The sequence below is a fragment of the Camelus ferus genome, chromosome 5 (assembly GCF_009834535.1).
Source record: "Camelus ferus isolate YT-003-E chromosome 5, BCGSAC_Cfer_1.0, whole genome shotgun sequence".
Lineage (NCBI taxonomy): Eukaryota > Metazoa > Chordata > Mammalia > Artiodactyla > Camelidae > Camelus > Camelus ferus.
The window spans coordinates 81,030,581-81,045,692 of record NC_045700.1 but is presented as its reverse complement, the minus strand read 5'-3'; the positions used below and the strand labels follow the sequence as shown (position 1 = coordinate 81,045,692).

At 44.3% G+C, this 15,112-nt stretch overlaps 1 protein-coding gene across 6 annotated transcripts in view; it reads left to right on the top strand.

Annotated features, from left to right (window-relative positions):
- Positions 1-11,445, top strand: part of NHEJ1 (non-homologous end joining factor 1) — a 79,469-nt gene extending 68,024 nt beyond the window's left edge. For all 6 annotated transcript variants that reach the window (XM_014561028.2, XM_006186853.3, XM_014561027.2 and 3 more), the window contains 3 exons: positions 4,742-4,859; positions 5,418-5,536; positions 6,015-11,445. In XM_014561028.2, coding sequence (XP_014416514.1) covers positions 4,742-4,859; positions 5,418-5,536; positions 6,015-6,089 — 312 coding nt within the window. In that variant the 3' untranslated portion in view covers positions 6,090-11,445. The remainder of the gene's footprint in view (positions 1-4,741; positions 4,860-5,417; positions 5,537-6,014) is intronic.
- The last annotated feature ends 3,667 nt before the right edge of the window (positions 11,446-15,112 follow it).

The following is a 15,112-nucleotide window of genomic DNA, read 5'->3' as shown; positions in this document are numbered from 1 at the left end:
CTTTAGTAATTTGAGAGCTTAGAAGGGTTTTCTAATGCGTTCTTACCCCTAAGAGGAGCTAATGATGAAAATTACCATGATTTCCTAACCTGAGACTTGAACCCCCTAGGGAGGGAAGTTTGTATCTAGTATAGCAGAGTTTAACACACTGCAAGAGGGAGGAGAGGATTCTTACCCTTAGGAGGTCACATACTGGGGGCCCTGCCCTGGAGGTTGTGATATTGTGACAGTCAGTGTCAGGGCCTTGGGTCTGTGCCAGCTTCTGGGGCTGGTGCAGGAACCAAAGACCTATTCAGGGCTGATGCCAGGAGCTCCAGCATGCTCATTTCTCCTTTCTCTTCTATCTTTAAACCTGTATGTGTCACCTGTGGGTCCATACTGAGTAGGATGAGCAGTATATCGGGGGCCAGTCTTTCCTTACCCAGGATTCTCAAAGTTTGTTTTCTGAAGCAGCCTCAGAGGAAAGGAGGTGAGATGGGGGTGGGGAGTGGAGGTGAGATCAGACCTTTTATTTCTAGTTGAAAATGGCAATTGGGATTGCTCCAGCAGATCCTGTTGGGATTATAGAGTAGGAGGGGGTCTTGGGATTTCCAGACCACTGAGAGTGAGTTTTAGACTCAGTGAAGATGGGAGTTATTGTAAAAGGATGGGCATTTAGGGCCTAGGAACCAAGATGGCTGCCATAGGGACATGAAGGGGAAATAAAGTGGCCTTTGTGATTTCTGTAACTTTGGTTTTTCTAATGCTTCTGATATGGCCATATAGCAGGGGCCAGAGTCCTAGTGAATTGGATGTTGGAGAGTAACACAGCTGTGGGAGACAGGAGAGTGATGTGGACCCTGTGGCTATGATAGAGTCACAGTACTGGCAGAAATTAGTGAAGAGGTTCTAAATGTAGCAGAAAACCTAAAAAGGGAAGCCTAGAGGAATCTTCTGATTCCTCACTGTTGTATCAGTAATAGTTTGAAGCCAAGGAAGCCTTGGTAAGCAGTTGTATAGCAGAGAAAGCTACTTTGTAAAGCAAAGGGAATTCCCATGGGCATATCCTTAATTCAGAAAAGTCCTTTGCAGTCTGGTGGATATGAATTTAGCCTTCTAGTCTGCTTTTCCATGAGATACACCCACCTGTCCTGTCTTTTCACACCTTTGTGCCTCAAATACTTCCACCACATTGTCTAACTTTGCGAGGCTTAACTCAATGTCACCACCTCTGAAGTGTTTTGCAGGACTCTCAGTGGGACTTTCTTCCTTTCTTCTTCTCTGGGTTCTTATTACCATTTGTTTATAACTCTGTTATAATGCTTGAAAAAACACAAATATACAGGTTCCCCTGCTCTCTGAAAGTAGAGCTCTCTATGAAACCTTTTGTAAGCTGAAATGGCATAAAGTGAAGAAGCAATGACCTGCTTTCTAGGAGGCACTCTTTTTTTTGGGGGGGGGTGAGGTAATTAGGTTTATTTATTTAATTTTTTTTAACGGAGGTACTGGGGATTGAGCCCAGGACCTAGTACATGCTAAGTATATGCTCTACCACTTGAGCTATACCCTCCCTGAATGACCTGTTTTTCTAAAGCGGAAATCTTTGAATTTCTTCCAGTTACTGAAAACAGGTACTAATGTAGGCTTTTCCAAAAAACAAGGTGGCATAAAGCAAACTTTCAGAAAGCGAGAGAGACCTGAATCTGCCTCTCTTCCACGTATGAATATAAACTCTTTGAGTCGGGGCCTCTGATTTATCTATCTTTGTACCGACTCTGTCCTCTGAGGAGGGAAGGACTGGGGTGTACACTTCTCCCTCCTCAGTCCCACAGGGCCTGGCACATAGTAGACTCTCAGTAGCTTCTTTGCTGAGTAGAATTGATTCTGAGTTAATCAGATGAACACATTATACAGGAGACTGACCTGGCTCTTCTCCCTTCCCCACTCTGGGCAGTGACCTGCTTGTGGCTGGTACACCTTGCTCCTGGTTCAGGTGTACTTATAGCAGGGGGCACTGCTGTTTGCTTTTCTTAGTCCTGACTCCAGCTTCTCCCTTTGATCTCCGCTGCCTGCCCAAGCTCACCCCTACCATTGTCCTGCACAGGGAGCTAATGTCCCTCCTTCCCAGGCTCAGGCCTCTCCACCTCTCTTCCTTAGCATGTTCTGAGAATGATGCCCAAGGAATCAGTGATGATGGGGAATGGCTAGAATAGGATTGATGACACAGCCTTTTAGCCCTCCTCTGCCCCCCCCCCCGAGGGTTCCACGTGGGGCCAGCTGCCTCCTTTTTCTTGTCCCTTGAGAAAGCTTGTTCCTGAGCTGGATGGGAATATAGGCAGATGATCTGTGATGTGAGGGATTAAGGGTTGTAATCCTGGGGAAGGCTGTACTGCCCTTTAGTCTAAAATTCTGCTGTTCAGAGAAGTAAATAGGGTAGTCATCATATGTGTGGGCCCTGAAGCCAGACTGTCTGGATTCTAATCCTGTCCCACCACTCACTAGCTGTGACTGCCTCAGCAAGATGGGGTCGGACTCATGCCTACCATATTCCTTCATTCACGCATAGTTGTTGAGCCTCTCCTATGGGCCAGTTGTTCTAGGTGCCAGGGAAATAGCAGTGAATAACACAAAATGTGTTAATGCATTTAAATACATAGAATAGTGTCTAGCACATAGTAAATATGTGGCAATGTACCAATATTCTCCTAGTACTTTTCTGAGAATAGATCCTTGGGTGGGATGGCAGCAACTGCAGGACCAAACCTCTCTGAGAAGGGAAAGGATAGAAGGGCTAAGATATAGGTTCTGGATTTGGACTTAGGTCCAGGACATCACTAGCTTTAGTGGCCATTTATTTCTGGTACTTCATTTTGAGGCTTAATACCTGAGTCGGCTAAAGGTCACCCTGGAAATTTTATGAGTCTGTTTAGTTCATAGAAAGGGCAGGAGGAGATGACCTTGCCCTGCCTAGATTCTGCCTAGCCCGTTTGTACAGACAGCACAGTGCCTACTAAGCCGTGTGTGGATGGCCCTAAGAGAGGCCACAATCCCTGGGCAGTGTGAAGGGGGATCCTAGAGATGTGAGCTGTGAGGATGGGGAAGCTGTTTGCTTCTCTGCTATCAGGGCTCTCTGGCCGTAGAGTAGAGAACCTTCTGCTGGAAGAGGTGGCTTGGCGGTTGGAGAGCTGAACTGAGGAAGGAGAGTGAGGTAAGGTAGATGTACATGGTCAGTTTCAGTTCATTCCTCAGGGAATACTGCTGAAGGGGCTGTTGCACTTCTAGCGTGATTACTGCTGGAAGCAAAGTCTGCACTCAAGACTCCTGATTCATCGTCTGTGGTTTCCAGTGAAAGTCCATGGCTGATATAGTCTTTATGTGAGTAAGGTTGGAGTAGAAATCTATGTTACATTTCCTGGGGATCAACAAGTTTTTCAGCTAGCACTGTACTCACAGAAAGATAGCCATGTAATCTTGACTGTGGTTCAAGATTCTGCTTCACTGCTTGTCCCACTTTCTCTCTTCCAGCCTTCTTCCACAGTGATTTTCAGAAATGAGTGCCCTTATAGCACAGAGAAAGTTCCCTTGACATGAGATGTGGGCCAATCCAGGATTCTTGGGTTTGTTCCCATGTGAGCTGCTGGCATGGCTTCCCCTTGGAGACCTGCTAACTTGGCTGGGAACCATGACAATTTGAATGCATAGGGACAGATGAAGTAGTTCTGGGCCCTTTCCAAGATTCTGAAGTACAGCCAGGTTTGGGTCCACTGGACACCATACTCTTTCATCTCATTTTTATTGCACTTTCTTCAGTCTTCAGCCATTACTTCGACTCAGTTCAGCCAAGTGTATGAAACTTGAACTAGGCAAAGCATTTTGCTGTGGATTTAAATCCACAGTTCATTCTACACTAAAGGAAACAGATAAATATAGTGTGATTATAGCAGTATTTCTAAACTTTGTTTCATTATCACCTCCTGGAGGAACCTTTTTAAGACATTTTCTCCTAATCATCTCCCCTCAGGAAATTTTAATAGCACAGATATACCAAAATTGTTTATGCACTCTTTGTGTATGTATGCTTTATACATTAAAAGAGTGAGATTTTTTTTCACCCCCCCCCCCCGCAAGAGCAGATTTTTCTCCCCACCTTGGGGAAATATCACCACATTGTGAGTCCATGGCTTACAGTAAAGCACAGTGGGATTGCAGTATGGAATATAAAATGGCAGGCAAGCCTCCAGAGCTTTGCAAACTTTATTTCTCCCGTCTCCTTTCACTGAGTGTCACAGCTCCATAATTTATTCTCGTCTCTCAGTCTGTCATTCCCCTTTTGCTCTCTTTCCCCTTTCCTGGATTTCATCCTTTTTCTCTCTCTACTGCAGAAATTTTGGAGTGAATTTAATTAAAATACTTATCTGTACAGCTCAGGGACAATTTAGGGAAGGTAGTTTCCTAAAATAGTCCTCTAAGAGGTCATCCTTTTGGAAGAAAGAACCTAGACACCTATGAGGTATTCATGGGGAAACATAATAGACCAAGTACTGAGGAAAATAAAAATATTCATTTGGAGTTGCCTTTCAAAGGAGAAGATCTCCCAAGAGGTCTTTATATTGGTCCCAACAGGTTTGGATATGAACGTCCTATATTGGATCTAACTTCTCTGTATAAATTCTTTTGAGGTTGATGCCAGTTCTGCCAGTGGGATATCAAATTTCTTTAGCAATACCATGTAACCAATGATAGCATCTCCTCTCCCCTATAGAAACTACCAGAGGCATGCAGTGTTGGTGATGGAAGACCCTTTGTCATGAATCTACAGAGTCTGTATATGGCAGTCGCCAGACAAGAGATCCAAGTGGGACAGAAGCATCAAGGCACTGGTAAGTAGCTCCAGAGGTACTTGGTCTTTCTGGGCTTAGAATCAGGGTCTAGGTTTGTGCTGTCCAGTATGGTAGCTCTAGCCACTTGTGGGTACTTTAATTTAAATTAATAAAAATTAAATAAAATGAAAATTTCATCTCCTCATTTGCTCATTTCCAGTGTTCAATAGCCGCAGGTGGCCAGTGACTACCAAGTTGGTCAGCGCAGCTACAGAAAATTTCCATCACTGCAGAAAGTATTATTGAGACTGATGCTTAAGAGAATTAGTGAGAGAACCAGGAGAAAGATTAATCCTTACACCTGAGACATGGCAGGCAATATGTAGAACAGTTAGCTGTTTTGAGTCAAGGAGATTCTTGTCCTATGTGGTTAAAGTTGGCCTGGGGTATCTTTATAGTAGAAACAGGGTTTTCCAAAGTTAGTTGGAAATGGATTTGTGTCTGCTTACATATTAGTACCAAGGCCTGGCCTTTGTCAGAATACTTGTTAAATGCAAATGCCTTCCTGATAAGAAAAAGACATTTATCAGTATCTTCCCTTGATCTTTTTGATTTCAGGAGCTCCCCAGACCTCAAGCAGTGCCCCCTCACAAGGAACTGATAGCCAACTTCTGAACCAGCCAGAAGAGCCAGTCTCCTTAGCACCATCGCTCCCAGAGCCTGAGAAAGAGCCCACAGTAAGTCATGAGCAGCATCCTGGATGGCATTTCAAGAGTTGGGAGAGACTGTACCTATAGTCCCCACGCCAGTGGTTCCTGGAATTGTCACCTAGTTGACACTGCCCTAACAACATTGGGTGGGTGGGCGTGGTATTTGTGACCAGGCGTCTAAATTGTGGATTTCTAGATGGAGAGTCGTGGTCTTTTGCATCTTCCCCCACTGTCTCCTCTCTGCAATTCTTCTGAATGATGGACCTTTACTCCTTTTATACCTTATTATACTTCCAGTGATGGGCTAGGAGGTTGTTTCCTAGATGAGAAGGGATGTCTGTATCTCCTGCATAAAGTCTTATATCACATTCACTGCCTGACATGGACTTCAAGCTCCTGTGTCAGCCACCTATCTTAACCAGAGCCCTGGGAGGAAGGAAGTTCCTTTCCTAACTTAAGTAGAACTGTTCAAAACCTCTATTAACTTGGGTTCCTTTTTTTCTAGGTTCCTTCAAGCCCTGTGCAGAGGCCTCAGCTGTTAAAGGTCAAGAGGAAGAAGCCAAGGGGGCTCTTCAGTTAACCTGTCACTATCTCAACTGCTGAGGATGGACTTGGAGAGTAGTTTTCTAATGTCACTTTGAAAGGAGTTCCCATGGCAGCAGCCTCTCTGACAGTTATATAGTCAGGGGCTCCACTGTAAGGGAAGGACAACTGAAGTTCACGTTGACAGGCATGGGTATTATTAACTGAGGGAGCCCTGCCCCCAACCCATCAGGCATTAGCCTTCTCCATCTGAGTGGAAGCCAGTCTCTGTGTATCCCATACCGCCTTTTTTAGGTGGAAGGTCTCTAGACCCAAGATCTACCGTGGACTTTAGGTATATGGGACAAGTCAACAAAAAGGCACAACATGCTTAGGAAGGCTAGTCTACCTTTCTTAAGAGTCCTTAGCTAGTCCCAGATGCTCCCCAGAGACCCTCTTCTCTCTTTAGCATGGAATAGAAAGCACTCACACTCCCCTGCTTTTGAGATTGCTTATCTATGGAGTACATAACCAGCCCACTTCACTTAACTGCATCCCACCCCATGTTGTCTCTGGATGAAGCCTAGGCCATCAGTCCAATCCTTCACATTCTTCTTATGCTTCTCTTCTGTGGCCTGTACTAAGCTTCCATTCAAGAGCTTTGATCTTGAGATCTTTCTCCATGGTGGACACTAGACAGAACAGATGGCTTCTGCTTTCCTTTGCCCAATTGATAAGGGTTTTGTTTTTGGTTTTTAAAATGTTTCTAAGGCATAGATAACAGGTTAAACCACAATAGGGGATTGAAACTACAAACAGCTCTAAGCACTAAGGCCAAGTTAGTTTCCCAGAGTGAAAGAAAAAGGAATTTTACTTTCCCATCCTTTACTCCACTTCAGATAGCATAGTAACTAGATGAACTAGAAAAGATAGGATGACAGGGGCCAGGAAATAGCCACAGGAGTTCTCTGGGACCAACAGAATTAACCTATAAAATGAATAGTACTTAGCAGGAAAAAATGTAAAGGCTATGTGAGATACACAGACTCTTAGACAGTTAGAAAGTTGATTCTTTGGACAAATCTAGCACGATTTTGCAGACCAGGATTGGCAGAGTTCCTTGGCCTTCTCTGCTGAGTTTTCCTCTGTAGGTAAGACCATCTGAAACTTTACCTGGAGAGACAGGAAGGAAAGTAGAACTCAGATGTTCACTGGGAGCTGTTAGGTAGAGGAAGGAGTTGGGGCAAAAACCACAGAGGCCTTTTCTGGTTTATTTACTTATGATCGTCAAATGCCTCCTCATTCACCAGTCCTTTCTACCTGGTACTGGTGTTTCTGTCCCCGTGTCAAGTCTTGGGGGAAGATGATGATCTAAGTAATAATAAAATAATAATGATTATAACAGCAGTAATAAACAGCTACCATTTATTGAGCAGTTCATGTATACCAGGGACTCTAATAAGTGCCTGACATTGAATCCTCACAGCATCATTTGAGGAAGATACTGTTAACCCATTAGGAAATGTAGTCTTGAAGGGATTAAATGACTTATCAGAGGTTACACAGTTAATAAATAACAGCCAGAATTTGAACCCAGACAGCTGAGTTCTGAACTGCATTATTGTATACATTACTGAAAACATTTTCCAGGAAGGATGTAAAATCATTCTTTCTTATCTTCCACTGTGACCAGTCATCTCCTGTGACCCTTTCAGGAGGCTGTTCTACTCTCCATTGGCTCTTCAAGATGGGAGCCTTGGAGGACTCCAGGTCTTATGCCCAGGCCTTTACCTGCTGGCAGAGTCTGAGAGCTCCACCAGGGCTCATTCCCAGTTGCTGATAACTTTCTTTACCTCCAGACCAGTGCCACAGTCTGTGCCCTCAGGGTGACTATCATTGAAGTGAATTGGGAACTATGTAAAAACAATCTGTCAGGTGACTCACTTTGTTCTTTAGTTTCATTGGCATAATTTAGATAGCCAGATTTCAAGGTATGAGGCCACGTGGAAAATGGAAAGACTTCAGCAGCAAGCTAGGAGGGAAAAAGGGTTCTTCATCCTCAGTAATCCCCCTGCCCTAAGAGCACAGTTTCAAGAGCAGGCATTTTTAATCAGAGGGTGATCAGGGGTTTGTGAATCCCCTAAAATTGTAAGTAAAATCCTAAGAGCATATATATGTATTTCTCATGTTCTCAAAAGAACCTGTGACTTTTTAAAGAGTTTAAGTTACAGTATGCCCAATGACCTCCCCACCTACTGCCTCCTTTATCCCCTAAGGTTGCTGCCCCCATGGGGATATGGCCCAAACACATCCTTAGAGAAACTGCTCCCTGAGGCTGAGGCCCTGCCTCAGGCAGTCTTGCCCTGAAACTCTTGCCCCTCAAAGCAAGGGGTGGTGGTTGAAAATCATTCATCCCAGGGCAACTCCAGGGAAATCCCTGCCTTGACAAATTGGCCTAGCTAGGCTCTATTCCAGCCCTGCCCCCTGGCTTGGGCCCCTCCCTGCGGCCCCCAGCTTGGCCCAACCCCCACTCCCTATACACATAAAAGGGTCGAATTCTCGTGGCTGCTCCATAAATTTTATTCCGTAAATATTAGTTTTCCCTGTGTTTAATAAAGCAGTGGCCCACCTCCCCGCCTACCCGCCCGCTCCCCGGGGCCGAGGCTGGGGCCAGGGCTGGCTGGTGGGAGAAGGGACTCTTTCAATTGCTTTGGAGTATTTTTAGAAAAAAAAATAATATAAGGTGGTTTACAGGAGTAAGCCAGCAAACCAGGAGCAGGACTAGAGACCTCGAGGAAGTTCCTGCAGGAACTTGACCTAAAAAGTAGAGAAATAGCGCCACCTAGGCTGCAAGGCATAGTTGGCCCTGCAGGCTGATTCACCCCCTCCCCCCACAGTCAGCCAGGACAGGCACGCTCTTTACAGGGAGAGAAATCTTCACCCTTTAGTACTCCAGTTGGGCAAGCACCTCCTCTCAGGCCTCACTGAGGGCTTTCCCAGCATCCCTGAAGGCAGAGCCTGAGCCAGGTCCTGAACACCCCACGAAGGTTGTTCTAGAACCAGTCAGCTGGTCTCCTAGATCAAGGAGTGTTTCCAAGGGATAATACTTACTGAAAAGGGAGAAAGGAGCTTCTATTCTCTGAATTCCGAGGATCTAGCCCTGGAGTCCCTAGGGTGTAAGGTGGCAAAGAGTGAGATCTGTGGTCCTGTGCTCTGGAGTTGGAAAGAATCTGTCCCTGTCAGACCAAGATCCTTCCACAGGTCTAATGCAGTTCACCTTTAGAGAACACTTAGGGGAGGAAGAGATGCTCAAGTCTCCAGAATACTCAGCCCCACTGCTTCTTAATTTTATCCCATGGTCCATTTGAACTCCCTTTTCTTGCCTTCCTGTTCGAAGCCCTTAGCTCCTCCTTCACCCTGGTCTGCTGGGAGATGAGCAGGAGCTTGTGTGTCATCTTTCGTACAGAGATGGCAGGAGTGGGGATGGAAAAGGCCATGCCTCTTCTCATCCGGGATCTGGTCTCGTTCTTGACATTGTCACCAGGGGCATTTCCTTTTCTCCAATTATTCTGTCCTTCATTCCCTCCTATTCACTAGGAGGATTTGCTCCAAAGAGTATTGGGGAAACCTAAAATCCCTTTAATTACCCTCCATCATGATGTGGTAAATTCACTTTATCTGTTCTGCCCACCTCCTCACTATTTGTACTATTAATATAAGCAGTGTTTACCTGCACATTTCCTCTGCACTTTTTGTTTTCTTCCTTACATTGGATTATACTCTTTGAGAACAGGGTCAGTTTTTAACACTAACTCAAAAAATATCACCATGGTGATATTATACTCCTGAAGGATACAACTTTATGTTAACTGGGTTTTCAAACAATCATGATATGCTTTTCTGAGCTCTGCCCAGAAGTATTTTTCTATCTTCTAATTTTCCTGAAGAAGAAACTGTTCAGAAGGAGTAAGTGACATTCTACAAGGAAGCCACCAAACTCAGAGCTCAACCCTTGATTCCTAGTCCCTGTTACCAACAAGAGTAAAGGTATGGACTCAAAGGAGTGTAATGGGTTTTGCGAGGTACTTAGATAGAGAAATGCTGGAAGAGAAGGGAGCCCACACTGTGAGGGAAGGTTTTCCCTGGCTCCTGTGACCTGGAAACTGCTACGGGGTTTCTTGTTGAGGGCTTCTTAGTGCTGCATTTTTCTTCCATGTTCTCTTGGACAGGGCTTCAGAAGATCCTACCCTGAGGGGAAACATTCAGAGAGGGGAGAGTGTGAGGTAAGCTTGTCTGTTTGTGATGGGGAGGGACCCTGGGGAATCCTCTACTTGAGGATCTAGAAGCCTCTCTCTCCTCTGACTTCCATCCCGGACCCATCAATGAGTACTTTCTCATCTCCTGAGACTTTGCTTTATGGTGGCCCCTTATGCTTTCCCTCAATTCTGGGGTCTCATTTTTCTACCTTGGCCCACGGGCAGTCATGAGGCAGCACCAAAGCAAAGTTCTAGCAAAAGCCCTGTCTCTTCTAAGCTGTGAAGTCCTACCTGCTCTCAGTTTCTCTTTCCCAGAACCCAACCAATTTTGCTGTACTTTTCATACCCCTGGATCCTTTGAGTGAGCGCTAGCCTCTCAGATCCTCTCTCAGCTCCTAACTCTCATGGGTTCCTGAGAATGTGGGCCAGCCTAGGGGAACCCGGAAGAAGCACTGGAAGAACTCCAGGGTGTGGGAACTCCAGGGTGTGGGGAACGCACAGCCATTGACTCACCTGGGAATGTTGTGCCAGGGTACTCGTCCTGCTGGGCCCAGGGCCAGGAGTTAAAGGAGCATGCAGTACCATACTCTTCCTCCCTCCCCTCACTTTGGGGCCCAAAGCAGTGGCAGGGTGAGAATTGGGGAGTAGGCCTTGGGGGCTGCTGGAGACCCTTCTGAAATCTGGGTGTTGTATTTACTTTTTCATATTGGCAGCTGGAAGGGGAAGCCCATCCCAGCTCGGCATTGTTGTCTAACATGGTTAATCAGATCCTATAATCCTGCTGTGGAAATATTGGGCCTCACTCAAAACAATAGAGACCAAGAATATTGTGGTTAAATTTCAACCAGCTGCCTCCCTGGCCTGTTTGCCTAACCCCTACCCCCCTCTCCTGGGCCAGAGTCCTCCTGGCTTTATGGACCCCTGATAGGATCGACAGCCACTCAGAAATGGGTGACAGAAGAAGGGAGGATGGAGTAGGGGAAGGGTAATCCTCTTGACTGACACTCCATCCTGCCTCTCCCCTCCCACTCCAGGCCTTGAGAAGTGAGCAGGGGGTGGTGGGGGAGCCCCTGGGTCTGGGTGTGTGCTCAGGGGTCAAGAGCAGTACTGCTGGGAATCCAGGGTGGTAAGAGATTTCTTATTCAAGACAGAAAAGGACTCCTGCCAGATGAGAAGGAAAGACTGCCAGTTTCATTTACTACTGCTGCCTGGCGCTTCCAGACACAAAGACATGCCAGTTGGTCAGATGTCACATATGGAAGGCACTGGTTGTGGGGAAGGGAAGCTGGTAACAAATATTTCTGTTTCATTAGTAACCTGATAAAACAGCAATATAAATAATACTCTAATAATGTAAGGTGATACTGATACCCCAACTTGAGTAGTTTTCTGGTAGTGGTAAGGTCCATTAGGTTGCTCTGTTTAATAAGTACAAATTAACTGTGGCAGGGTAATTTATATAATTAGAATAGCAGGACAGAGGAAATAGATAAGCTATACAATGGCATTTTGAATAAAAAAAAAAAGATGCAATGTCTGGATTGTGCTAAAGGGGAAAATTAACATGGTGATATGTCCAGGAAAAGGCAGAGGACGTTCCTCTTGCAGATCTTAGGACACCCAGCCTGTGAAGTAGCCAACTTTGAGTTTGTACTTGGCTCTCATGCACCCAGGATGGACTGGGAACAAGTTGTCGCCACATTGCTTTTGGAGCTGTCACCAGTCAATGAGATGAAGTACAGTGATGCCCCAGTTCCAGCACTGTGGACTATTGAACGGTCAAAGTGTATGTGCTTTTGTAGGATTTGAAGAACGAAAATAGCAGAACTGTGCCAAACGAAACTGTATGTACTTAATCTCTTCATATAGGATGGGAATAGAGCAGCAGCAGAGGGCATTTAATGTTTTCTCCCTCAGGTGCTATGATGATTCAGGGACTAGCATGGCTCCTGTGGGTCATTCATCAAAGCCATTTTAAAGCAGGGGCTGCTTAGCGGGAACTGAGCTTCCCACCAGAAAGACATCTGGAAAATACCCTGGGAGTGAGACTCTAAGAGATGTGTATGCTTCTGGGTGGGAATCTCAAAAATACCCTAATAGCAGTCATCAAATGGAATTGAAGCAGGTATGAAACTGATAAAAAAAAATGATTTAAAGATGATGGAAAGCATTTCAACAGTTAAGGAACTTGGGGGAAAAAGAAGAAACTTGGGTAACTAGTGGGAAGAATTCAAGGTGAAGAAAAATCCCCAGTGGAAGCTCTAAAGGATGAGCTATCTTCCTGATGAGGAAGGGGAATGTAAGAAACCAAGTTGATTTTGCTGTACATAGACTTGAACTGCAAATGGGAAAGTCCAATAGGAACATTCCAGGTTTGTTGGAAATGTGTTGGGAATATAGAAAAACCCACATTCAACAAGAGACAGGAATACTTAGATGTGTATTAACTCATATACATACTGACTGCTTACTCACTAACATTCCCGTTAACAGGGCCATCATGCTACTTGCTGTATTATGGCCACAGAGACGTATCTTTTGCTCTCAAGAAGCCTATGATCCAAAGATGATTCTTACAGCATAGATTTCCCCCTCCCCCAAAGTTTTTCAAGTGTGTGAAGTAGAAAGAGCCAGGTATCTCTTTTTTTTTTTTAATTTAGGAGAATCCTACCGATAAACCCTGTCCTGTTACCTTTTACTTTTACTTAACTGTATTCTGTCCATATTTACATGTCAATACATAAATCTCTTTAAAGGGTAAATAATCTTCACTCTGAGCTTCATAAAAAATTTGAAAAACACCCTCGTGATCAGGAAGTAGAAAGTCAAGCTTATTTACTGCATTTCCCCCTTGCTGCTTCTTTGATCACACTGGTCTTGCTATTTCTCTAATATGCAAGCATGTTAGGGCTTTTTCTCTATGCATTTCTCTCTGCCTAGAACTCTCTTCCCTTAGGTATCTGCTTGGTTGAAGCCCTTGCCTCTTTAAGGTCTTGGCTTAAGTCACACCTTCTCAATGAGGCCTCCACTGGCCACCTTACTTAACAGAGTGACCTGCCTCCTGACCTTGCACCGCTCCCCACAAGCTGGCTTTGCTCTCAATCCTTTTACCCTGTTTTATGTTTTGTGTTCATAGTTCTTATTCCCTTCTGACATATCATATATTTTGCTTATTTGTATATTTATTTTTGTCTCCCCAGTGCTTCCCCACTAGAATACAGCTCCTTAAAGGCAGGAACCTTTGTGGTTTTTTGTTTTTAGTATTTTCTCATGTCTCAAGCACCTCACACAGTGTCTGGTACCTAGTTGATGCTCAAAAATACTTGTTGAGTAAATAAATGAAGAAAGATTATCACCACACACACACACACCCCTCCACACCAGCAGTATCTTGAAGTGGTTTTAGAAATTTGTGGATATAAATGAATGTAATGCTTTTTGTTTGGGGCAACTAGTCATAAGGTGAGAGTGGGGTTAAAGACCTTTTGTTTGTTTGTTTGTTAGCTACAATCATAACAGAATGAATTTGTAATTTTGCAGCAACTAGGAGTATAAGTTATTAAAAAGCAAGTGACTGTCTACCTTCTTGACTCTCTTTGGCTATAGATCCCTGGCATCCTTCGGGTGTTATCTTGATCAAGAGAGACAGGTGAGAGAGAGTGAGTTGGCTAGTACAGATCCAGTTACGGAAAGCCGACAGGCATGTCAAAGCATCACTTGAGTATTAAAAGAGTAGAACCCCTTCCCCTCAGAACATTCACTGAACAAGTATCTTCTAAGATTCTCATTAAGCAACTAATTTCTTCCCAAATAGAGACACGGGGGTGGAAATAAAGCCCATTAGTTAGTCAACATGTTATCCATATACAGAAATATATTTGTATGTGTGTCTTTCGGTCTGCAAGTGTCTTTCTGTCTACAAGAGTTTCCCACAGTCTTTAGTCTCTGACTTGATGGGAAGATACTCTGTTACCAATTCTGCTACTTTTCCTACCTTTTCAAAGTCATCAAAGCAAGGTCTTTAATGCTTGAATCTCTCTGAAGTGCCTTGTAATGAGCTTATTGTTAGGGCAAAGGTAACTTGACATTCCCATTTCTAATCAATAGCCAGCTTTCAAAGCATTGTTAGTTTTGAGTGGCTCTAATTGGATCTCCAAATGTGTTCTGCACTGATCAGAGGCTGGAAGGACAGGCATGCTTCCTTCACTTTTATATATGGGTGAAATCTGGTGGAGTTGCTAACCTCTTCAAAAAATCAACAGTAGAAATATATAGAAGATCTTTTGGTAGCTCACAGCGAAAAAAAAAGTGACAATGAATATATATATTTTCATGTATAACTGAAAAATTGTGCTCTACACTGGAATTTGACACAACATTGTAAAATGACTATTACTCAATAAATAAATGTTAAAAAAAAATCAACAGTAGAAGTCAGAGTGATCCCAGCCAGTTGGGGAAATGGTCAGAGTATGAAGCTTAAGAGCCGAAGATGAAGATAACAAGAGTCTCTTAGATTTAGAAAGAAAATGAGTGACTTGAACAGAGGTCAACAACCCAGCATGTTTGCCCACCAATCACTCACCAAGAAACTGGATTATTATGGAGTCAACAGGCCTGGATTCCAGCTTCAGCTTTCTCACTTACAAGCTCTGGACTTCAGTTCCTCATTTATAAAATGAAGATGGTTGTGTGAACTTCAGAAGGATTTTGTGAAGGCTACATCTATTCTCCAGTATTACTACTGGCAAAAGCCTGGCAGTGACCAAAAAAAAGAGCCAAACTTTGTTTGATAGGTCTAATGGAATGGCTCAATTCAGAAGCT